Genomic DNA, 24,790 nt, shown 5'->3' on the forward strand with positions numbered 1-24,790 from the left:
CGCCCCCGCCCCCTACAGTGGCGCACCCTGAGCCGGAGCCGCTCCGCTGCCCTGGGCATGTCTGCCGCGCAGGGAGTCCCGCTAGCTGGAGTGCAGCCGCCGCCCGCCCAGAGGCTCGCCAGCGCGGAAGGGGGAGGCAGCCGCGAGCCGCCAAGTAAGTGGCACCGAAAGTTTGCGCTTGGTCCCCCTCCCCGTTCCTCATATCGCCGGGGCTGGCGGGTCGGGAGCAGGGGCACAGCGGGAGGGGGAAGAGCATCCCCCGCCCGGGCAGAGCGCGGTGTGAGAGGCTCGTGAGGAGCGTGTCCCCTCCGCCGGACCCAGCAGTGAGGGGAGTCCCTAGGGCGGGTGACCTTGGGGTGCTCCGAGCCTGGGGCAGGCGAGCCCCGCAGGGGCGTCTCCTCCGCCGAGCTCGCTGGGTTGGCGTGGCGCGTGTGCGGGAGTCCGCTCAGCCTGGGGCTGGGCTGCTGACTTTGGCCAAGCCCTTTAGCAGTGGCTCGAACCCCAGAGACTCCCCGCTGTGTCCCAGGCGGCGAGATTTCAGCCTCTGCCTGCGGCTTAGTGGTGCTGCTAAGTTGACCAAACTTCTGAGGGGAAAACTTCAAAGCTCGTGTGCTCGCTCCTTGGCTCCTGCTGCAGTGAGCGCTGCTGCTTGCCCGACGGATAAGTGCTGAGATCCGCAGGGGATCCAGCTGAAGCCGCAGGGGGCTAGGGTAATCTGCTTTCCCCAACTGGCTCCCTGACTGAGGAAGGGGACCAGTGAGTGTGGTAGGAAATGTAGCCTTTAGTTATAACTAGGCTTTTTGAGAAAGAGTTAATTGGTTACCCTTGAGAATTGAAAACGATTTAGTCATTGTGGTCAGGCTTTCAGGCTGTTCCTGAGAACTGAATAGTTAGGCTGCTTTTTACATGCACGCAAGGTTAAATGGCTTTCCTCCTTTGTAAAAGTAGATTGTTGCAAAAATGACAATAATTTTCCAGCTACATGTATAGAAGAAGGTTGTATTGCCTACACTGACCATCGTTGAAAGGCTTTGTAATCCTAACTTCTGCCTTTTTATAAAATATTTTTTCATATATACATAAGGAACAAACTTCATTTTGAAATTCAGAGGAGCTCTCAGAATAGTGAGCAAGGCTTTTTTCAATAACCCTAGGATTTGATGGCATCAAGCCTTGACTAGATGGTTGTTTGGTATTTAGTTTCTCTGAGTGAGGAAAAGTCTTTAGGGTGGTGTGCAGATTTATGAGTGGCTGTCTCTCTGTATAGGCAGAGGTAGGTTCTTCTACTACTGACTGTTAACATTGAACTGAATTTTCTGCTGCTTCCATTGAAGTTAATGAAAGTTTTGCCATTAACATGAATGGAAGCAGAATTGGGCCCTTCCTTGTGTGGTACAGTTTATCTAGGATTCATAGTCATGGGTATGGGTGGTGCTACGTAATATTAAAATTTACTTTTCATAGTTTAAATTTCATGTTCTCAACTTTGTCTTTGTATGGTGTGTGAGCATTTTAAGAATCAACTCTTGTTTTCTTGCACTTTTTCCTTCATAGTTCAACACACACACTCCAAAAATACTACTGGTTTTGAATGCTATACAAAAACACTACATATTATGCAGATTATTTACTGGATGGTTACTCTCATATCTGAGGACATTCAAGAGGTTCACTTTTTCCTGACCTCAGGTATACTTACATAGTATTCATATTTTCATTAGCAAAAGTGTAGTGAGAATAGTAGTTAAAATAAAAACATTGAACAATATGAGACATCTAGGGACAAGAATCAAAACCACATTATTTGTCATTCTTCTGACCTCATGAACCTAGTAAAATAAAATACAGTGACTGTTATTCTACCACATAGAATTGGGTATTAGTTTGACCAGAGAACAAAGATATGTCTTTAAGAGCCACATTTTTATATCCAGTGACTAAGCTAGGGAAGTCATTGGCTAAATACTGTAACTTTTTATACTTAATCAAAAATACTTACAGATTTAGTTTACCTCCATTTTCTGGTCTTTGAGTAAATATAGTCCTCAAGAGGATTCCTAATAAAGGCCCTGATCCTGCAAAAACTGTACTCCTGAAACTAGTGTCATTGTACCTGTGACAGGTTTCAGAGTAACAGCCGTGTTAGTCTGTATTCGCAAAAAGAAAAGGAGTACTTGTGGCACCTTAGAGAAAACCAATTTATTTGAGCATAAGCTTTCATGAGCTACAGCTCACTTCATCGGATGCATACTGTGGAAAGTGTAGATCTTTTTATACACACAAAGCATGAAAAAATACCTCCCCCCACCCCACTCTCCTGCTGGTAATAGCTTATCTAAAGTGAACACTCTCCTTATAATGTGTATGATAATCATGGTGGGCCATAAACAGCACAAATCCAGGGTTTAACAAGTACTCCTTTTCTTATTGAACCTGTGCTTAATGATTAATGTTTAGCACCTGTATAAGTCTCTTCAGGACTGGGACATGTTGGGTCTGATCCTGCATTCTGTGCATACTGGGAGTGGGCCCAAAGTTTGTATACATTATGTTGGATCACTGTTAAAGTTCCTGGTTTTCAGCCAAACTTTACCAGCAGATCATTACCAATTATAGGATTAGGCGTGCCACTGAGTATTTTTAATGCTACTATGCCTGAAAATATGTCCTGACTTTGCACTGCTGATGAATTATTTAAAAACTGTTTTGCTAATTTGCTGTACATTAAACTTGCTACATGTTCTAGATGATTTCAAATTACAATTGAGACAGCCTTCAAGAAAAAGTAGTAGATGTTAGAATTTTTTCAGTTTTCCAGCAAATGTCAGTGGGCCTTTGCCATTATATGTATTATGCATTTCTCTTAATCCTTGTCTCTTCGTAAAATAGGTCTTTTTCTGAAAAGCAAGCTTGCTTTTAGGGTGTCCCTCACCTGAAATCATAACATTCTGTTTATGACTTTACAATGTTTATTATGTCACAAACGTGACTAATTATGACTTTAGGATTAAGCAGTAGGAAGAGATGACTTCAGGAAAAATAAAAAATCTATTTTCATGAAAAGATTCCTGAGCAATTAAAGAAAACTTAATATATGACATAAGTAGAATTGTTTCTACATAGAACAACTTAATTTATTTTAGTGTGAATTTAATGCTCCTGGAATGTCCCATTTTGCCAGCCCTGGAGACTGAAGTCTTCTGTCCACATAACAGGCAAAGCATGGGCAATGGCATTGCTGGGGGTGGGAATACCTAGGTTGCTGTTGATGGTGCTTGGGCCTTTGCAAACATACTCTGCTGGGAGCTAGCTCTCTCCTCTGCTGAGCACCTAATGAGGCCTCTGGTTGCAAGAAAAGGGGTCTGTTCTCTGTTGTGAAGAAGCAGTGTGGTTCAGTGGACTAAGCATAAAATTGAGAGCAAAAGGCTCTACTTGCTCTACTTCTAGTTCTGACCCTGAGTCTGGTTATCCTTGGTTAAGTCACTACCTTTCTTCTTATTTACGGTACATTGGGGCCCCAGTTTTCTGGGCAGTATGTGCACATGCAAGGCTGTTATGGGGATAAATACATAAGTTTGTGAAGTGCTCTGAGATCTTCTGATGACAAGCACTATATCAAATTATTATTATTTATTATAATACAAACATAGAAAGAAAGAGTGCTTTTCTTGAAGAGTTTATGATCTAGATTGATTTTCCTGTCGTAAAACAGGGATAAAACTTGCTTATTTGGTAGGTGTTATGTTGATTAATTAGTTTCGAAAACATTATATAATTTAAAAATTATCAGTTATTAGTGATGGGGAAGACAATGAGGAGACCACAGAATGCACATGGAAGCAAATAGTACCAAAAGAGTATAATACAATGAACAAAAGATGCAGGGGACCAGAACAATTGAGGAGAAAGGGCTTAGAGCAAATGTAATGGGGGAAGAGGCCAGTGGAATGGAATACATGTTTGGGAAAGAATGAAAGGAAAGGAGAGAGAGCTTGTTGAAGGAGGAAGGAGAGAGAGAGAGGACAGACTGTTTTCTTTGATTTTGTAGACATAAATTAGAAAAAATATGGTACGGAAATGTACATAATGGGTCAGACATAAGAGAAGGGACTAAGCAAGAAAATGAACAATTTTAGGTTAGTTAATTTAATCTAATTTGATTTGTGCTGTCATATTGTGTACTTCTCTACCAGATGTCCTTTATCTTTGCAAATGTTGGGGAATGAAATGGAAGGCTATTTTGAACATCTGTTTATATTTACCTGGAAATATTAATCTGAATTCTGTGGTTAAAAAATTGGAGAAAAAGATAGAAAATAATTTAAAGTTCACAAGAATTGGGGGGAAAAAAATTAAGCTGGAAGATGCGTAGACCCCAGCTCTGGCTGCCAGCTCCATTACTACATCCATGAATGCTAGTGATATCCCAAAGATGATAGGATAGCCCTCTTTTACATAAAATAAAGTGAGTTAACTTGTTTGAGGGTGAAAGAATCATCTTACTGACCCTCCCCAATGCAGGTTCTGCAAACAGTTCTGTGTTCTTGGTGGACAGGACTTCAAGCTTGGGGAGACAAATTGTATTACAGGCCCACCTCAAATTTAGCTCCAGTGAAAAGATAGTTCCTTCTTTGCTAAGACTGTTCAGAAGAGTGATAGCCATACCTGTTTCTTGGAAACTGAACTGAAATCACCCAAGTCATTTCACCTAGGCTTTCAGACAGCCATGAGACAGTAACTGTTTTCGCTTATTAACAGCCTGGGATGAATCTGAATCCCTAACCTAGAGATGAAAGCCTCTTTAACCCACTACAATCCTTTGAGCCATCCACTCTCCTTAAACAGAATATTTTCAGTTTTCCAAGAGGCATCAGTGGTTCTTTAATTATGCAGAAAATAAATTGCCTTTCCTTAAATGTGTTGTACTTTGATAACAGGAAATGGTGTGCTGGTGATTTCAGCAACTATGAACATCCCTCTAACCGAACAAAAACGTTAGTATCTTAGGTCTTGATTCTATATAGACTTACAAAACGTGCTTAAGTTTAAGCATATGTGTAAGTCTTTGCAGGATCTGGGTCTTAGGGCTCAATTGACTGGAAGAGTTATGCTCTTTTTAGGTAGAAAGAACAGGAGTACTTGTGGCACCTTAGAGACGAACAAATTTATTAGAGCATAAGCTTTCGTGGGCTACAGCCCACTTCATCGGGTGCATAGAATGGAACATATAGTAAGAATGAATATATATATGTTCATATACAGAGAAGGTGGAAGTAAGGCTAATTAGTTAAGATGAGCTATTATCAGCAGGAGAAAAAAACTTTTGTAGTGATAATCAAGATGGCCCATTTAGACAGTTGACAAGAAGGTGTGAGGACACTTAACATGGGGAAATAGATTCAATATGTGTAATGACCCAGCCACTCCCAGTCTCTATTCAAACCCAAGTTAGTGGTATCTAGTTTCCATATTAATTCAAGCTCAGCAGTTTCTCATTGGAGTCTGTTTTTGAAAATTTTCTGTTGCAAAATTGCCACCCTTAAATCTTTTACTGAGTGACCAGAGAGGTTGAAGTGTTTTCCTACCGGTTTTTGAATGTAGTGATTCCTGATGTCAGATTTGTGCTATAGAATCATAGAATATCAGGGTTGGAAGGGACCTCAGAAGGTCATCTAGTCCAACCCCCTCCTCAAAGCAGGACCAATCCCCAACTAAATCATCCCAGCCAGGGCTTTGTCAAGCCTGACCTTAAAAACTTCTAAGGAAGGAGATTCCATCACCTCCCTAGGTAACGCATTCCAGTGTTTCACCACCCTCCTAGTAAAAATGTTTTTCCTAATATCCAACCTAAACCTTCCCCACTGCAACTTGAGACCATTACTCCTTGTTCTGTCATCAGCTACCACTGAAAACAGTCTAGAGCCATCCTCTTTGGAACCCCCTTTCAGGTAGTTGAAAGCAGCTATCAAATCCCCCCTCATTCTTCTCTTCCGCAGGCTAAACAATCCCAGTTCCCTCAGCCTCTCCTGATAAGTCATGTGTTCCAGTCCCCTAGTAATTTTTGTTGCCCTCCGCTGGACGCTTTCCAATTTTTCCACATCCTTCTTGTAGTGTGGGGCCCAAAACTGGACACAGTACTCCAGATGAGGCCTCACCAATGTCGAATAGAGGGGAACGATCACGTCCCTCCATCTGCTGGCAATGCCCCTACATATACATCCCAAAATGCCATTGGCCTTCTCGGCAACAAGGGCACACTGTTGACTCATATCCAGCTTCTCGTCCACTGTAACCCCTAGGTCCTTTTCTGCAGAACTGCTGCCTAGCTGCTTGGTCCCTAGTCTGTAGCGGTGCATGGGATTCTTCCATCCTAAGTGCAGGACTCTGCACTTGTCCTTGTTGAACCTCATCAGATTTATTTTGGCCCAATCCTCTAATTTGTCTAGGTCCCTCTGTATCCTATCCCTACCCTCCAGTGTATGTACCTCTCCTCCCAGTTTAGTGTCATCTGCAAACTTGCTGAGGGTGCAATCCACACCATCCTCCAGATCATTTATGAAGATATTGAACAAAACCGGCCCGAGGACTGACCCTTGGGGCACTCCACTTGTTACCAACTAGACATGGAGCCATTGATCACTACCTATTGAGCCCGACAATCTAGCCAGCATTCTATCCATTATATAGTCCATTCATATAGTCCATTCATCCAGCCCATACTTGTTTAACTTGCTGGCAAGAATACTGTGGGAGACCATGTCAAAAGCTTTGCTAAAGTCAAAAAACAACACGTCCACTGCTTTCCCCTCATCCACAGAGCCAGTTATCTCTTCATAGAAGGCAATTAGATTAGTCAAGCATGACTTGCCCTTGGTGAATCCATGCTGACTGCTCCTGATCACTTTCCTCTCCTCTAAGTGCTTCAGAATTGATTCCTTGAGGACCTGCTCCATGATTTTTCCAGGGACTGAGGTGAGGCTGACTGGCCTGTAGTTCCCAGGAACTTCCTTCTTCCGTTTTTTAAAGATGGGCCATTTGTTCTTTTGCGTAGAGACTGTCTGGTTTGGCCAATGTACATGGCAGAGGGGCATTGCTGGTACATGATAGCATATATCGCATTGGTAGATGTACAGATGAACGAGCCCCTGATGGCGTGGCTAATGTGATTAGGTCCTATGATGGTGTCACTTGAATAAATATGTGGACAGAGTTGGCATCAGGCTTTGTTGCAAGGATAGATTCCTGGGTTAGTGTTTTTGTTGTGTGGTTACTGGAGAGTATTTGCTTCAGGTTGGGGGGCCGTCTGTAAGCGAGGACTGGTCTGTCTCCCAAGATCTGTGAAAGTGAGGGATCATTTTTTAGGATAGGTTGTAAATCTTTGATGATGCACTGGAGAGGTTTCAGTTGGGGGCTGAAGGTGACAGCTAGTGGCGTTCTGTTGTTGTTTTCTTTGTTGGGCCTGTCTTGTAGTAGGTGACTTCTGGGTACTCTTCTGGCTCTGTCCATCTGTTTCTTCACTTCAGCAGGTAGATATTGTAGTTGTAAGAACGTTTGATAGGGATCTTGTAGGTGTTTGTCTCTGTCTGAGGTGTTGGAGCAAATGCGGTTGTATCTTAGAGCTTGGCTGTAGACAATGGATCGTGTGGTGTGTCCTGGATGGAAGCTGGAGGCATATAAGTAAGTATAGCGGTCAGCAGGTTTCCGGTATAGGGTGGTGGTTATGTGTCCATCGCTTATTAGCACAGTAGTGTCCAGTAAATGGACCGCTTGTGTGGATTGGTCTAGGCTGAGGTTGATGGTGGGATGGAAATTGTTGAAATCATGGTGGAATTCCTCAAGGGCTGCTTTTCCATGGGTCCAGATGGTGAAGATGTCATCAATGTAGCGCAAGTAGAGTAGGGGCGTTAGGGGATGAGGGCTAAGGAAGCGTTGTTCTAAGTCAGAGTTATACTAGTTTTAATATTTAATTGTTCCTGAGAATGTGGATACAACCACTATATCAACAGTATTCTGTTGTCTGAGACCTATTACTATATGATATACTGTGCAACTCCATTTTCTAATTATTACAAGTTGGACTTGGTATTAACTTCTCTTCCAGTATTTTTTCTGGGAATTTACTCACACTGTAATTAATTTAACTACCCTCTATTGAAAAACCACCAAATAAGCATATAAAGATTAGGAAAAGCCTTGATACCTTTGCTGTTAAATCTGGGATCTGTTCTCTCTAATGAAGCTTTTTTATGTTTTTCTAAAATCATATTCTCTGTTGTGTTTATTTACCTAGAGCCAGAAACTAGCTGGAGCTGGAACTCCCACTGATGTAAATACAAGTGGTACAGCATACAGATTCAGGGCAATGTGTAGTTCTCACTGATTTTAGGGCCAGCTGTTACTTTTCCCAGGCTCCTAATCTGAGATCCATATGTCAGTCTTCCCCTTCTGTACACAAGGGGTGAAATCCTGGCCCAGTGAAGTCGATGAGAGTGTTGCTATTGACTTTGGGGTGGGCGGGGCATAATTTCACCCAAGGGGTAGCTGCCTCCATGGCACTGTCCCCTATCTCCTGGGACCCTGTACAGGTCATGTGAAGGTTGTGGATCTGTGTGGAACAGGTCGGGAGGGGCAACATGATACATGTATTATCTTCCTACTAACCATGTGGAGAATATGCTTAAAATGTAATGCAGCTTGAATTGTGTATCAGTTTTAAGCAAAACCCCCTCACTCTGAGGAACCTCCCTACTTATAGAGATTCTAGGAGAGAATTATGGGTTACAAGAATGTCAGCACAGCTCCACAGGAACCTTGCTGACACAGCATGCAGACAGGAGCCATTGGAAACACACGGGGCCGCCCCATATATGGTGAGCATGAGAGGGATGAATAATTATATAATATATATAAATTCACAAAGTACTATATGGAAGGTAAGGATGTGTGTTGCAGTGTGATCACATTTTTATATGAGCATTGGGGTGACAGTACTGTTGAATTAATTGAACATGTTAAAGAGAGTATCATGATGGCAGTGGGATAAGGTGTGGGGGTTGGTATTGTGTTGAGTGTGAATGTTGCTTAAATTTGTGATGTCTTTGTTTTTTAGCATGCATGTGTGTCTGAGGGGGGAGAGAGAGAGATGAAATACACTTCAGCAATTTTAACACTAAGCTAACAAAGGTTTTATAACATTTATAATGTGGGTTTTATAATGTTGGAATTTACAGGAGTTCATGCAAACTTGATCAATAGGGACCTGTGTATAATGGGTGATGCAACACCATAAATGGCCACATAATTTATCTTTTTGTTAAGATGCCATCTAAAGCTGTGTTGCATAAATTTACACAAGTTGACATTTTCCTGCCACTTTTCCTCTGCTCGCCTTGTCTGCCCACTACTTTGCCTTTTGCATTTCTGGTTTTTCTATGTTTCCCCACATAGGGGAACTCAGTGAGTTTCCTGTGTCTATTTCCATGCTACTGCCCTTTAAAGGACAGTGCAAGAGGACAGCCAGAGGGAGATTCTTTCTGACACAGGGAAACAAAGATGAACTCAACTGGTCTAATGGCTCTTTTCTAATTGGAAAGCAGGCACAAAGAAGTGAAGCACTCTTGTGGGGCTTAGATGCTCTAAACGGCAACCACCGTTCTTCACTGTGTACCTGTGAAGGAGTGAAGCCTTGCTCTTATTGTGTATAGCTTTGGATAGTGCAGCATAGGAGCCCCTTGCTCTGCAAAAATCATGCTCTGATCTTATGTAGCTCAGAGCTCTGGAAAGTAGCGCCTCTTTCAAGCCTTCCTTTCCAGACACATTATTGCAGCCCTTCTGACTCTAATGCTGATGCCTGCTCCACCTTCCCATTGCTGAACATGCAATTAAAACGGGCTCCTCTCCTATGGAACTCCTGATCCAGGGATCAGAGGTATTCCTCTGCTATAGTGCAAATAAATAACATACATTAATTTATTTTTCAATTTGTGATGCATTTTTAGAATTTCAGTAACATTGAAGGTTATTGAATAAGTTAATGCTTGATTAACATGGCCACATAATTCCCTATTTGCCCTAGAATTCATTGGAGTTGTGCTGCATAAATCAAGAGCCTTGCTGCATAATTTAGGTCTAATGTGCAGAATAGTACAGCACTTATTAATTGCTCTAGAAACTAATGAATTGTGCACAACATCTGGGTCGAACAGTGCTCTTAATAGTGAAATGCAGTAGAGCAGGGTTTTCTCATTGATACAGTAACTACTTCCTGATTTTAAAAGCATTTGCCTATGTGTTACACAAAATAGCAAAAGCATTTATCCTTCAGAAATACAACTGAACCTTGTACAAATATTTTGAAGTTTGGCATTATGCTGGCATTGGGTACTTTTCTGTGGGGGAAAAAAATTCTAAATTTCTACATGGTTTCCTTGAGACCACATAAAGCAGAAAACAAGCAGGCTGTCAGCTAAGATTAAATGTAATATCACTTCAGTAAGTGTTGTACCTTCTTTTGGAAGACCTGTGTTCTGTCTGGCAAGAGAATGACTCTGATTTAATAGGTCTTTTCCGTCTTTAACAAGTATAAAACCTGTTTGGGTATTACTTACAGTATGTTGTGAAAGGTCATGCAGAATTAGCTATCCCATTATGTCAGAATCAGCAGAGATGGATTATATGTATACTTTAGTCCAGTGGTATATAATTACTATTTTGGTTGTAGCTATAGTTGGGAAAAAATGGTTTGTTTAGAGTAAAAACAAAAAGCTGTAGTTTAATATGTAATAGTAATATTGATTACAGTTATAATATATTTTAGTCATAGAAATGTAGGGCTGGAAGAGACTTCGATAGGTCATCAAGACCAAGTCCCTGCACTGTGACAGGATCAAGTAAATCCATCCTAGACCATGCCTAGGAAGTGTTTGTCCAACCTGTTCTTAAAACCTCCAGTGCTGGGGATTCCACAACCTCCCTTGGAGGCCCATTCCAGAGTGTAACTACCCTTGTAGTTAGAAAGTTCTTCCTAATGTCTAACCTAAATCTCCCTTGCTGCAGATTAAGTCCATTGCTTCTTGTCCTGCTTTCAGTGGACATGGAGAACAATTGATAGGCTATATTAGTCATACAGTATCTTGTTACTTTGAAAGAGTTCACTTTTTTTTAGGATAATTATAGTATGTTATTAAAATACCACTGTATCAAAAGTTGGAGAACGCCCCCAAGAATCATTAATTATTTGCATTTGTTTTAATGAAAGTTTTATTCATGGTGAGGTCATCAGGAACAACTGTCTCTGCAAGATTCATGTATGGTGGCAAGGTCAACAAGGAGACATAATTGGCTAAGAGCTATATTTTCTTTCCACTCTGCTCTTGCCAATAGGGCAAGGTCCTGGCCAAATCTTTCAAGAGGATACAAAAATCAGCAGGGGCCAAGAACAGCAGATATAAATAGCTGATATGGAACTTAAGTTCAGCTGTTATGTAGTAGATATTTAGGTAAAGGCAACATTGTTTCCATACTTCTGAGGCTTGCAAAGAATCACAATCTTTTCATTTAGCAAAGTTAATGTTTAACACAAAACAACAAATTGAGTCTAGGGTTTTGTGGCTTTGCACAGAGCTGTAATTTTGCAAATACTTATGCTTGTTATGTCCACTAAACATTTTTGTGGCCTGTGATCTGGTAGCTGTCCAGTAGAATCTGTTCAGTAGTTTGTTTGGGGTTAGACAAAGGTTTGGTGAAGACAAAGAGTATTTTACAGTGTGCCAGGTTAGTTTCCAAGCTTTACTAACCTCCTTTTCAGTTTTCATTTCATACAAAGCAATAAAGTGTTAACGGAATATAGCTACATGCCAATATGATATTCACTTTTAAAGTTATTTAGGTTACCCCCTACCTCCAACAACGATACACGTTATGGTACAACTTGAAACTTCAATTTTTTTCTTTAAAGTTTCCATAATTGTTCATGGAGTCAACCTTTTATTATTATTTATTTAATTATAACATAGTAGCTCACATATGCCTTAATTGAGCTCAGGACCCCCTGTGCTCTTGGGTGGGAGGGATAGCTCAGTGGTTTGAGCATTGGCCTGCTAAGCTAGGGTTGTGAGTTCAGTCATTAAGGGGGCCACTTGAGGGGGCTATTTAGGGATCTGGGGCAAAAATTGGGTATTGGTAAGCAGGGTGTTGGACTAGATGACCTCCTGAGGTCCCTTCCAACCCTGATATTCTATATTTCTGTGAAATTGGAGACATAATCCCTGGCTCTTAGGCTGTGTCTTAGGGTTGCCAGGCGTCTGGTTATTGACCAGAGTGCCCGGTCGAAAAGCGACCCTGGCGGCTCTGATCAGCACAGCTCACTGGGCCGTTAAAAGTCTGGTCGGCGACGCAGCAGGGCTAAGGCAGGCTCTCTGCCTGCCGTGGCTCTGTGTGGCCCTGAAGCAGCATCATGTCCTCCCTCCAGCTAGGTGTAGAGGCAGCCAGGGGGCTCTGTGCCCCAAGTGCCAGTTTCACAGCTCCTATTGCCAATGGGAGCTGCCAGGGTTGCGCTTGCAGATGGGGCAGTGTGCAGAGCTGCCTGGCCAAGCCTCCGTCTAGGAGCCAGAGAGGGGACATGCCACTGCTTGCGGGAGCCGCCTGAGGTAAATGCTGTCCAGAGCCCTCACCCCGTCCTCTTGGCCCCAACCAGAGCCCACACCCCCAGCCAGAGCCCTCAGCCCCCCATGCCCCAAACTCCTGCCCCAGCCTGGAGTCCCTGGAGTCCCAACACTCCAAACCCCTTGGGCCTCACCCCATAGCCCCTTCCTGCATCCCAAACCCCTCATCCCTGGCACCACCCCAGAGCCTGCACCCAGCCGGAGCCCTCACCCCCTGCCTCACCCTAACCCTCTGCCCCAGCCCAGTGAAAATGAGCAAGTGAGCGAGGGTGGCGGAGAGTGAGGCATGGGGCCTAGGGGCAGGGAAAGGATATTCGGTTTTCTGCAGTCAGAAAGTTGGCAATCCTGCTGTGTCTACATTAGAATTTCTCTGAATTTCCCACTGTTGCTACCACTGGTGAAGCTTCACTAGTAGTAGTAAGAGTGTGAACAGTAGTATACCTGCACAAAGCAGGTAGATGACATGGCTTTTAAAATGCCAGTGATCGCCGGCTGACTTTCTATGCTAGTTTTCCTGCTATTGCTACTAATGGTGGGAGATTTTAAGACAAAGTCTGAGAGTCAGAGTCTCTTCGTACATCTTTTACTCCTGGGGGAATTCTGCACCAAAACATTAAAAATTCTGTGCACAATTATTTTAAAATTCTACAAAATTCTACATATTTTATTTATTAAAATAACACAATATAATCACCCTGGTTTCAATTATTTCAGTAATTTATTTAAACTACAATACAATGGATGAAGAATGGGAGTGGGAAGCATTACAGAAAATCCCCAACCCCTCTTCTAATAGTAATGTAGCTAGTATTGACCCTTTACTTCTAGTTATTAGTCAACAAATATATGCAGCCATATGCTCGGGGTTATATCCTAGGTAACAGAAGAGCAAGCAAGGGGCTGGGGACTCAAAGTCACAATTTATATTGGTTACTGACCATCCCCAGAAAGATCATTTGCAAACAGTTCATGGAGCACATTTTGATAGGAGATATTTTCAGTCCAAAAATTTAGACCAGTTCTAATCACAAAAGCACCATAAGCGTTTATAAAGCCACACTGTCCTTTACAATAAGGCTCCTTTACACCACTCTGGCAAAGTAAAGGAGCCTTAAAATTTTTACGCCTGTTCTATACTCCTGGGGGAATTCACTAAGAACAATGGGGACAATTCACTAAGCAGGTAGGCTGCTACATTCTGCTCTGCCTGAGGGGACAAAACCTGCCCCACGCCTGCCTCCCCAGAAACACCCCAAAGCCCTGCCCCTCCACACCAAGTGTGCTGCAGTAGCAAGGGAGAGGGACTGTGTGTGTGTGTCTCTCACTCTCTCACACACATGACTGCCCAGCCATTCCATCTCAGCAGTGATTTACGTCTCTACCTGTCTATGGCTGCTATGGGCACCCAAAGTGACCTGCCTGCACTGCCTCGGAGGGGGGTGTGGCCACTCTTGAGGCTTCCCTTTGCTTCTCCATCAGAAGTCATTTTTCTGTGGGGAAGCAAAGAAATCTTTGGGGGTCATGAATTCTGCTCACATGCAGTGACGCAGGATTTCTCCAGGAGTAGTGTGTTTATAGCATCTACCAATGGAGTCTCAGTCTGGACTGGATCCTCTGGATGCTGCTGTAATATTATTAATATTTTTATAATTTACACTATAGTCTGTGAAATAACATACTAGGTTTATAAGTATATTGTCTGAAACCTTATATTTAGTTAAGATGTTTCATATCGTACAATGAATGTGTCAAGCTCAAGTGGTCTTCTGATTTTTTTTTTTTTTTGTGTGTGTGTGTGTGATGTCCTCATTTAATTTAAAACGGAGGCAATGCAGACTTGTTTCTTCTTGGTTTGCTTTGGTTCAAGGTTATTGCGCTTTTCCTGTGTTCCTGGTAGTTCTGTTTCTCCTTTTTTCAAGAGTTCTAGCCATTGTGCCTCAAGCTATTGGTTAGTATATACCAATTATTGTAGTAAGTTTTTACCATGTGTAGAATATCTTAAGGCTTCCACTGATATTTTCCAACAAACATTCTGGGACTTGCTAGCCTATGATTTCATAATTGCCTGGTTAGGTGGTTGCAATTGATTGTAACTGATTGCTTTATAGAATGTTGCACTAATTCTCCTAATGATATTTACTTAGCATAAAACTAGGCCTTGACTGTTCAGTGGAAACAAGACCTCTGAAGACTACATGTCATTCTTAATAGTGCAGGCCATTCACTGGCTTCTAGTGAGACAGTGGATTGATTCAAATTCTTTTGCTCATGCAGGGGACAAATCCTGCTCCCATCCATCATCTGTGTGCATAGAAGGCCAGATAGGGAGTGGAACTAGTTGAGTTCTGTTTTGGAGGAAAATTGCAGGAGCCTGTGGACGAGATCCACAACCACTTGCTAAAGATGAGCTGTGCTCCCTTAGCGTACACAGTGTTGAATGCAGAGGCGATGGAGGGGGGAATTCATGACATTGTAGTTCCATTGGCCTCAAACCTTCTCCAACCTTGTGAAGGGGCCCAACAAAGTCAGAGGCTACTGCAACCCTGAGGCTTCAGTAGTGGGAGCAGAATGAGTACTTACCCTTAGAGGTATAGGGTAGGCATTCCATCCCATCCCTCACAGGCCTCCCCTGTGTATGTCCTGTTTACTTGGGCTGCGTGCAGGAAGCAGGATTTGGCCTTTACAGAACACTGTGTGGCTTTCACTCCTATTTATGAGACTGTTTCTCAGTGATCTGAGCTCAACATTGTTTTCTGCATTCAAGGGAATTTTAAAGGCTACTTGGAGCAGGACCACTATGTTCGAGGCAGGAACAGCAGTCTCTTTCTTGCACTGCCTGACAACATGTATTAGGGCTGAATAGTTGCTAGCAACTTTTAATGAACGACCGTCTAATTTTTCTAGTTTTACTGTTACAGGCATTTTTATGGCTTTCATTTTAAAATTTCTGAACAGATACCTGTGAAGGGCATTGATTGAGTTTAAGATGGTTTAGAATCAGATATGTAAATGTGATTATGTGAATATTAAAACAGTAATACCATTTATCCTTTCTTTCTCCTCCATTGGTTGTGATATTTTCCATGTTAGCAGGAGATAATCCTGAAGGAAGACATATTTTTGATGAAATTTTCCTTTGAATGGAAAAACTAGATTGTCCAATTTTTTAACTTTCTGTATGATTTCATATAAAAGATAAAGGTAGTAACTTAATTCATGAAGGTGGCCTTTTATTAAAAAACAATTTAAAGAAAGTCTATTATAGGTATAAAATACTTCAGTAAGAATTGCAAGTTAATGTTTTTATATTTTATATAAAAGAAGGGATGGTTACAGTATTGTCAAATGGTATTTTACTGTTGAAAGTAACCCAAGGCAGATCGTCATTCCTTCCTAATCATTTCCACCTGTTTGAATGCTGCTATCAACCCCCTCTCCCACCCTCACCCCTTTGCACTTGGTCCCAAGCCTGTTGCTGGGACCTCACTGTCCTCCCCTTGTATGAGGGTTAAAGGGCTGGGGAAAAGGGGTTATCTCCTCACTGTACCAGACATTAGAAACCCCAACCTCTTTCCCCAGCTTCTTAAAGGGATGCCTTCCCTTGAGTACACTTCCAATTCTAGTTTATCTGGGAATCAGACCCCCCTGGGGGACACCTGACTCCTAAATTAAACTGTTTGAACTGTACCTACTGACCTACCCCATCAGATCCCTGAGCTGCTGTGGGGAAAATCCACTCCACCCTGGCCAATTTGGTATTGAGGGAAAAATTCCTTCGCAGTCCCCAAAAAGGTCACTAATGCAGTGCCCACAGTGGACCAAACAACCTGGTTCCATTCTAATCCCAGGGTTGGGAGCTATAAATTTCAGGAGGGGAGTGGCCAGAGGGACAGGCTTATATACCCTCCCCTAGCTGTTCTGGGGCCAGTACCTTACCTGAGCCCCACCAGTAGGATCACAATATCAGGTGATGAGTCCTCCTCCCACCATAGCCACCTGGGGTTGGGGGAGAGACCCTTAAATTACACCATTCTCACTCTGGTCCAGACAAAACAAAGATCTCATGCCTTCGAGGTTGGCGATGGTGATTCAATCTTCCTCTTTAGGAGCCTTGTTGAGAATTTTTAAAATGTTTGTGCACTTGATGGAGTATGAGAAGGGACACATGCTGCATTGCCCAACAGTAAATATATAGGGAAATTCACAACACTTTGAGAAGCCGGTGTTCTGAGGTGCAAAAGGAAGCTTAAAAATTTAGAATTGAATTTCATTTGATTATCGCTCTCATTTCTTTATTAAAGGACTTTAATTTCTGACTTGGGCTCTCCACCTCATTTTTTGTTTCACATAAAGCGTACACTGGGGAAGATTCCTTTAAGAGGATGAACACATACTGCGAAGCCTTGATAGTCACAAAGGAAGGTGCTCCTGGAGAAGAAGTCCCGCCTTTCTGAGAGACAAAGGATTTGATTACAAGATCTGCTTTTAAAACATTATCATGAGCCTTAATGATTTTAAGATAGTTATATTTTTGTTTTCCTCTTACAGTCTGTTTGTATAAGGGAAACTGGAACACTCTTTGGCCATCATCCGCTTATTGTGTTTAAAATTAACTGCACCTGCATCATACAAATGTATACCTAATTTCAGTCAATTATATGAGGTAAATATCTACATAGTTACTAGGACCTCTGTGACATGGCAAAATGCTGATACGGGATTTAGTTAAGAAAAAAGTAGTAATCTGTTGATTAGGGTTTGAGAAGAAAAAGGATAAGTAAATATTAAATAAATTGGAAGTTGAATACATTAGAGAGGAGTCAGATGTAGAATGGAAAATTTACAGTATAAAGTGAGGGAGGCTTATGTTGGACAATTTCTTTTTAGACATCACTGTCTGCAAGTTGATCTAAATCTAGGGAGAGGGCAATAGATGGTCATTTGTTTTTGTAGTAGCATAATTGATTTAAAGTCTAAAGATTACAATCTAGAGACCCAGATTTATATCGTGATAGCTTAGTATTGTCATCTCTCATGGTTTTATCACGTCTCACATAATATTTGGGGTTTTAACTAAAGTGTCAGGTGATTACATGAGAATCTCCACTTTCATTTTTTTAATTTTTAAGTTTTTTAGATCTCATGATAACAAAGGAAAGCTTGAAAATATGATTTGAATGTATACCCTAAGGGCTCAGAAACCAAAAGGCAAATTAAAAAATCAAAATGTATTTTAAAATGTCTTTTTTTTTTTTTTTTAAAACAAGCTCATGATTTTGAATGCATGGGATTGGTGATGCTGAATGCTGCTCCCATAAAAAGGTGAAAGAGCACTGTTAACTGCTGCTACTAATTGAAGTTCTGTGAATATCACAGTTTTACTGTAAACATTATTAGGGTTGTCAGCTTCCCAGTTCGGTATTATGTTTAATCTATGAACTAATTTTTAAAAACAGAAAAATAGGGTCTGGAATTGGGATATGGTCATGTGATAAAATATACTGGGGAATTAGCCAGGCTGCGTCAGTGAGTGCCCTTGGAGAATCTTGACATGATACATGATGGGTTGTCACAGAGGAGCAGGAGCCAGCTGACATGACATTATAGGCCTTTGAAAACTTATTGGGGTTTCATGTGAAGTGCGTTTCTGTATACAATTTTTTTGTATGAGCAGCTCACCTGAAGGGCAGTTTTCAAAACTAGCAGAGAAATTCTGAGCTGTCATATTTTCGTTATCCAAGATTCTTATTCATAATGAGACTCTGCAGGAAAGTCCCCAAATCAGGTCATCCTTAATGCTGGAGGTTTAATTCATAAGCACACATGGTTATATTTGTGTTATGTTTTTCAAACCTTTAGAAACTTTATCTGATTATCATAGACTCCATTCGTTATAAGGTTTGTGAACAGAGAAACAGACAAGGCATTTTTTTCTGACAAAACCAAAATTGGAATTTCTGTTATAAATTACGCTTTAACTCCAGATCCTTTTCTGTGATTAAAAGCTTGCTTGATATTTTAACTGTCCCTGTGAGGTATGTATGCATGAGAATGAATTTTAAAAAAAGTAAACATGTTATTATGAAGTATTCCTAAGGTATTTAAACTCTTTAGGAACTAGATTCTTTTGTTTCTGACAGCACTCTCTGACTTCAAGTTTTCTTCTCAGCTTTATTATTAGTACTTATATTTCATTGGCGCCTAGAGGCCCTGGTAAAGAGATTTAGGCCCCATTGTGCTAGGCACTGTTACGCACACGCGCACACTCTGATATATACTGAGACATACATATAGTTACATTTATATCTATATAATTACTGACACTTTTACATTGAATTATATATTTAAGAGTTTCGGTAATTATGTAAGTGGGAGGCTCATGATGTTGGCAAAAAAACAAGTATATTATGGACAGATTGGCCCAAGTTCTGTACTCACTTATATTTTATACACTATTCAATCCCATGGATTTCATTGAGGTTGCAGATGGTTTAAAACAGTACAGTATTGGTCCAAACTACATTAACTTTTCATACAGCTTCCCCTGGGCTCCTTCATTTTGAAACACCTTTCCGTTCCAGACCTGGCCTTTTCTGTACTTTGAAAAGTAGTGTGGTATTTTTGTGAGGTTAGGTAGAGAGTAAATGGAGACTAGTAAACTTGCTCTGCCATTGCTTGTATATTTGACCTCCTGTCTTTTGAGATTAAAGGCTACTGCATAAACCCCACTGCACCAAAGCAAAAGGTTGATTCGCTTCATTAAATACATAACCATTTCTGCTTTTTTAAGTTCAAACTAAGTTCATGGTTGTCCCCTTGCAATCGTGTCATTTCTAAAACAAGAAATAATTAGGTTAGTAGTACACAAAATAAACACACAGCTTTTTTTCAGATAAGTTAAAAATAATTTAGGATAATCAATGGAAGTAATAGTAAGCTAGTTGCTTTGGTAATATATTTAGAAAAATGTTTTTAATGCAGGCCTTGTTTATTCACTAAACTTTTGTTGTACTAGAACTACTAGCATTTTACTTTGAACACTTGGGGTTATGTCTGGTATTTATTGAAAGCTGTTGCTTTTTCAGGAGCAGCATGCAAACACAAAACCAAAATCAGTAGCAGCTGTTTGCTACTACGACATGACCATAGATAACCTTATCCCTCTGTGCTTAAATTTACATAAATAACCATCTGTAAAAAATTTAAGTTAATGGGGAACAAAGATAATCTTTGTTAGTGTTAATATGCTAACATTACTGGAAAGCATACTACTGATATTGCACTTGTTACTTCAAAATAAAGTACTTCCTTTTTGTGTAAAAATCATACCACTTGCCTTTTTTTTTTTAAAGGCATTTCCCCCTCTCCATCACATGTTTCTATAGTTAATTCAATTTTCAGGTTCCCCTTGTAGGTCACTTTCAAAGTTTAATAGGTACCATTATGAGTTCTCAACAAGAAGAGTAAGTTTGTTTGTATCCACGTAATATATTATGCAGGTGGTAGTCAAATCTAAATTCCAGTTTTCACTGCAAAGGGGATTTAGCCTTTGTTTTTTATGAAAAAATATAGCATGTCTGCCTCAAATTTACAGCATTACTCTTTGAGTACAGAATGATCTTTTTTTTGGAGAATTTACCGGAACAATAGATTCTGCTTATTAGTAACCCCTCAGTTGACGGCAAAAAGTTGCTGTTGTCTGGCTGTTGCTAATAAGCGGAAGGCAGGTTTGTGAGGCAGCAGCCAGGGAAGGAAGCACTGGGATGTTTCTTCTCTGGCTGCAGCCCTACAGATGTGCCTACGGGGAGGGGGAACTGCAGCCCAGGGGCTGGAGCTTTCTACACAGAGCAGAAGCGCAGGGACCCCTTGTGGCTGCACCATACCCTCTCACTATGCTCTCTGATTGTTGGGGCTAAGTGTGCCCCATTACTTTCTTCCCTGCAGTCCAGGGAGCAGTACCGTGCAGCTCTGGCTTCTGGGCTGCAGCCCCAGTTCCCACTACCACCTTGCTCACAGAATCCCCTTCTCTCCCCTCCCAGCCCACAGCTCTGACCTCCTGTGCGGTCCTTGTGCACAGTGACAGGCAGGTTTCTGTTGTTTTGTTTTGTTCTGTTGTTTTGTTGTTGTTCTGTTTTGTTCAATATCTTCATAAATGATCTGGAGGATGGTGTGGATTGCACTCTCAGCAAATTTGCGGATGATAGTAAACTAGGAGGAGTGGTAGATACGCTGGAGGGGAGGGATAGGATACAGAAGGACCTAGACAAATTGGAGGATTGGGCCAAAAGAAATCTGATGAGGTTCAATAAGGATAAGTGCAGGGTCCTGCACTTAGGACGGAAGAACCCAATGCACAGCTACAGACTAGGGACCGAATGGCTAGGCAGCAGTTCTGCGGAAAAGGACCTAGGGGTGACAGTGGACGAGAAGCTGGATATGAGTCAGCAGTGTGCCCTTGTTGCCAAGAAGGCCAATGGCATTTTGGGATGTATAAGTAGGGGCATAGCGAGCAGATCGAGGGACGTGATCATTCCCCTCTATTTGACATTGGTGAGGCCTCATCTGGAGTACTGTGTCCAGTTTTGGGCCCCACACTACAAGAAGGATGTGGATAAATTGGAGAGAGTCCAGCGAAGGGCAACAAAAATGATTAGGGGTCTAGAACACATGACTTATGAGGAGAGGCTGAGGGAGCTGGGATTGTTTAGCCTGCAGAAGAGAAGAATGAGGGGGGATTTGATAGCTGCTTTCAACTACCTGAAAGGGGGTTCCAAAGAGGATGTCTCTAGACTGTTCTCAATGGTAGCAGATGACAGAACGAGGAGTAATGGTCTCAAGTTGCAGTGGGGGAGGTTTAGATTGGATATTAGGAAAAACTTTTTCACTAAGAGGGTGGTGAAACACTGGAATGCGTTGCCTAGGGAGGTGGTAGAATCTCCTTCCTTAGAGGTTTTTAAGGTCAGGCTTGACAAAGCCCTGGCTGGGATGATTTAACTGGGAATTGGTCCTGCTTCAAGCAGGGGGTTGGACTAGATGACCTTCAGGGGTCCCTTCCAACCCTGATATTCTATGATTCTGGGACTGCAGGCAGGGAAGACAGATCTCAGCATTTCTTTCCCTGTCTGCAACCTTGCAAACCGGCCTGCATGTAGGGGGTGAAGGGGTGTGTGTGTCTCACTTCCTTATTTTCAAAAGGGAAATCTCACTCCTAAGTGCCTAAACCTCTTAGGCTTTGTGACACTCAGGCTATGTCTACACTACAGCCTGGATATGAGATCGATCCACCTGCAGTTGATTTAGCGGGTCTGGTGAAGACCCGCCAAATCAACAGCAGATGGCTCTCCAGTTGACCCCTGTACTCTACCCCCGACGAGAAGAGTAAGGGAAGTCAACGGGAGAGTTTCTCCTGTTGACCCCCTGCTGTAACTCAACCTAAGGAACATCAACTCCAGCTACTTTATTCACGTAGCTGGAGTTGCATAGTGTAGGTCGACTTACCATGGTGTAGACATTGCCTGAGTTCAGCAATGGCTAAACAGCTTTCAAAATCTGGGCCTCAGAGACTGGGATCTCCCTGTCCCCTTCTCTCCCCAGTCACGTAGTGGCAATCTCACAAACAGCTCTCTAAACCAATCAGTCAATTGCAAATTAAAGGTCCAATTCGCCACTGTGCTTCAGCTTCTTTCCACTACTCTGGCAGTTCAAAGCAGCTGTAAACCCAGATTAACTGGTACACTCTGGCTACTTTTCATTGATTTTGGTGTACTGATGAATCTGCTCTTTTATTAAATTTAAACTTTTGAGGTTGATACTTCATATTTTCAAATAATTGAAAATATCACATGGTAGTATTCTTGGGTTTCTTGTTTAGTGTTCATGAATGAAATTAATAATAACTTAAAAAAGGATGAAAACTGATGAATTCTCTGTAGCTTGAAGTCTTTAAACCATGATTTGAGAACTTCAGTAATTCAGTCAGAGGTTAGGAGTCTATTACAGGAGTGGGCGGGTGAGGTTCTGTGGCCTGCATTGTGCAGGAGGTCAGACTAGATGATCACAATGCTCCCTTCTGACCTTAAAGTCTATGGCCATGTCTACACTTCCCGCCGGATCAGTGGGTAGTGATCAATCTATCTGGGATTGATTTATTGTGTCTAGTGTAGACGCGATAAATCAATCCCTGATCGCTCTGCTGTCAACTCCGGAACTCCACCAGGGCGAGAGGCAGAAGCGGAGTTGACGGGGGAACAGCGGCCGTCGATCCCGCACCGCGAGGATGCAAAGTAAGTGATTCTAAGTTGATCTAAGATACGTCGACTTCAGCTGCACTATTCTCATAGCTGAAGTTGCGTATCTTAGGCCTGGTCTGCGTTGGGGGGGAGCGATCTAAGAGTCTAAATTCCCTGACAAAAATCCATAAAATTGGAGTTAAGGTTGGAAGCACATACCAGCAATTTAGAGGTGAAAAATATAGCGATGTTGAAATTATCCCAGAACCAAGCATTGCAAACACTGGAAATTCAGAGTTAAAATTAGGGCTGTTGATTAATCACAGTTAATGCACGCGATTAACTCAAAAATTAATCATGATTAAAAAATTAATCAGCAACTTACAAATGTAGATTTTTTTTGTTAAAATAACTGTACTCAAAAACAAAACAATGTAAATCTTTAGAGCCTACAAATCCATTCAGTCCTACTTCTTGTTTAGCCAATTGCTAAAACAAGCAGGTTTGTTTACATTTACGGGAGATAATGCTGCTGCTTCTTTACAATGTCACCTGAAAGTGAGAACAGGCATTCACATGGCACTTTTTTAGCCGGCATTGCAAGGTATTTACGTGCTAGATATGCTAAACATTTGTATGCCCCTTCTTGCTTCAGCCACCATTTCAGAGGACATGCTTCCATACTGATGATGCTCATTTAAAATATGTGTTCATAAAATTTGAGACTGAACTCCTTGGGGGAGAATTATATGTCTGCTGCTCTGCTTTACCCATATTCTGCCATGTATTTCATGTTATAGTAGTCTCAGATGATGACCCGACATATGTTGTTTGTTTTAAGAACACTTTCACTGTGGATTTGACAAAATGCAAAGAAGGTACCAATGTGTGATTTCTAAAGATAGCTACAGCACTCGACCCAAGATTTAAGAATCTGAAGTGCCATCCAAAATCTGAGAGGGACGAGGTGTGGTGCATGCTTTCAGAAGTGTTAAAAGAGCAACGCTCGGATGCGGAAACTACGGAATCTGAATCAGCCAAAAAGAAATCAACCTTTTGCTGGTGGCACCTGACTCAGATGATGATGAAAATGAACGTGCGTTGGTTCGCACTGCTTTTGATTGTTATGGAGCAGAACCAGTCATCAGCATGGACACATGTCCTCTGGAATGGTGGTTGAAGCATGAAGGGACATATGAATCTTTAGTGCATCAGGCACGTAAATATCTTGCAAGGCAGGCTGCAACAGTGCCATGTGAACACCTGTTCTCACTTTCAGGTGACGTAAACAAGAAGAGGGCAGCATTATCTCCTGCAAATGTAAACAAATTTGTTTATCTGAGCAGTTGGTTCGTTGTTTTATTTTTGATGCAGTTATTTTTTGTACATAATTCTACATTTGTACGTTCAACTTTCATGGTAAAGAGATTGCACTACAGTACTTGTATTAGGTGAATTGAAAAATACTATTTCTTTTGGGGTTTTTTTCAGTGCAAATATCTGTAATAAAAAATAAAGTGAGCACTGTACACTTTGTCTTCTGTTGTAATTTAAATCAATATATTTAAAAATGTAGAAAACATCCAAAATATTTAAATAAATGGTATTCTATTGTTTAATATCTTGATTGATTGGAATTCATTTTTTAATTTTGTTATTAATCACAATTAATTTTTTTATCATTTGACAGCCCTAGTTAAAATTACACTTAAAAAATCCAAACATGTTAAGGTGCCTAAGCAGCCTTAATTCTGCCCAGTAGTGAAACAATGAGGAGAAAAAAAAATCTTTAAAAAAAAAAAAAAAAGTTTAATGTAAGTACTGAACAAATACCAAAGTGCCTTAATCATAATGCATAGTTATTTCAGGATATCACTAATGGGTTTATAATGTTTGGTT

At 41.4% G+C, this 24,790-nt stretch overlaps 1 protein-coding gene across 11 annotated transcripts in view; it reads left to right on the top strand.

Moving 5' to 3' along the window:
* The first annotated feature begins 2 nt into the window (after positions 1-2).
* KIAA1217 (KIAA1217 ortholog) overlaps positions 3-24,790 on the top strand; it is a 531,293-nt gene continuing 506,505 nt past the window's right edge. For 5 of the 11 annotated variants that reach the window (XR_007354929.2, XR_007354928.2, XM_048837886.2 and 2 more), the window contains exon 1: positions 3-154. Coding sequence is in view for 9 of the 11 variants with exons in the window: in XM_048837886.2 (XP_048693843.2) it covers positions 58-154 (97 nt within the window). In the remaining 2 variants the exon portion in view is untranslated. The remainder of the gene's footprint in view (positions 155-24,790) is intronic. The other 6 variants (XM_048837871.2, XM_048837873.2, XM_048837881.2 and 3 more) reach the window with 4 other exon arrangements.

Source organism: Caretta caretta, chromosome 2 (genome assembly GCF_965140235.1).
Source record: "Caretta caretta isolate rCarCar2 chromosome 2, rCarCar1.hap1, whole genome shotgun sequence".
Classification (NCBI taxonomy): Eukaryota; Metazoa; Chordata; order Testudines; family Cheloniidae; genus Caretta; species Caretta caretta.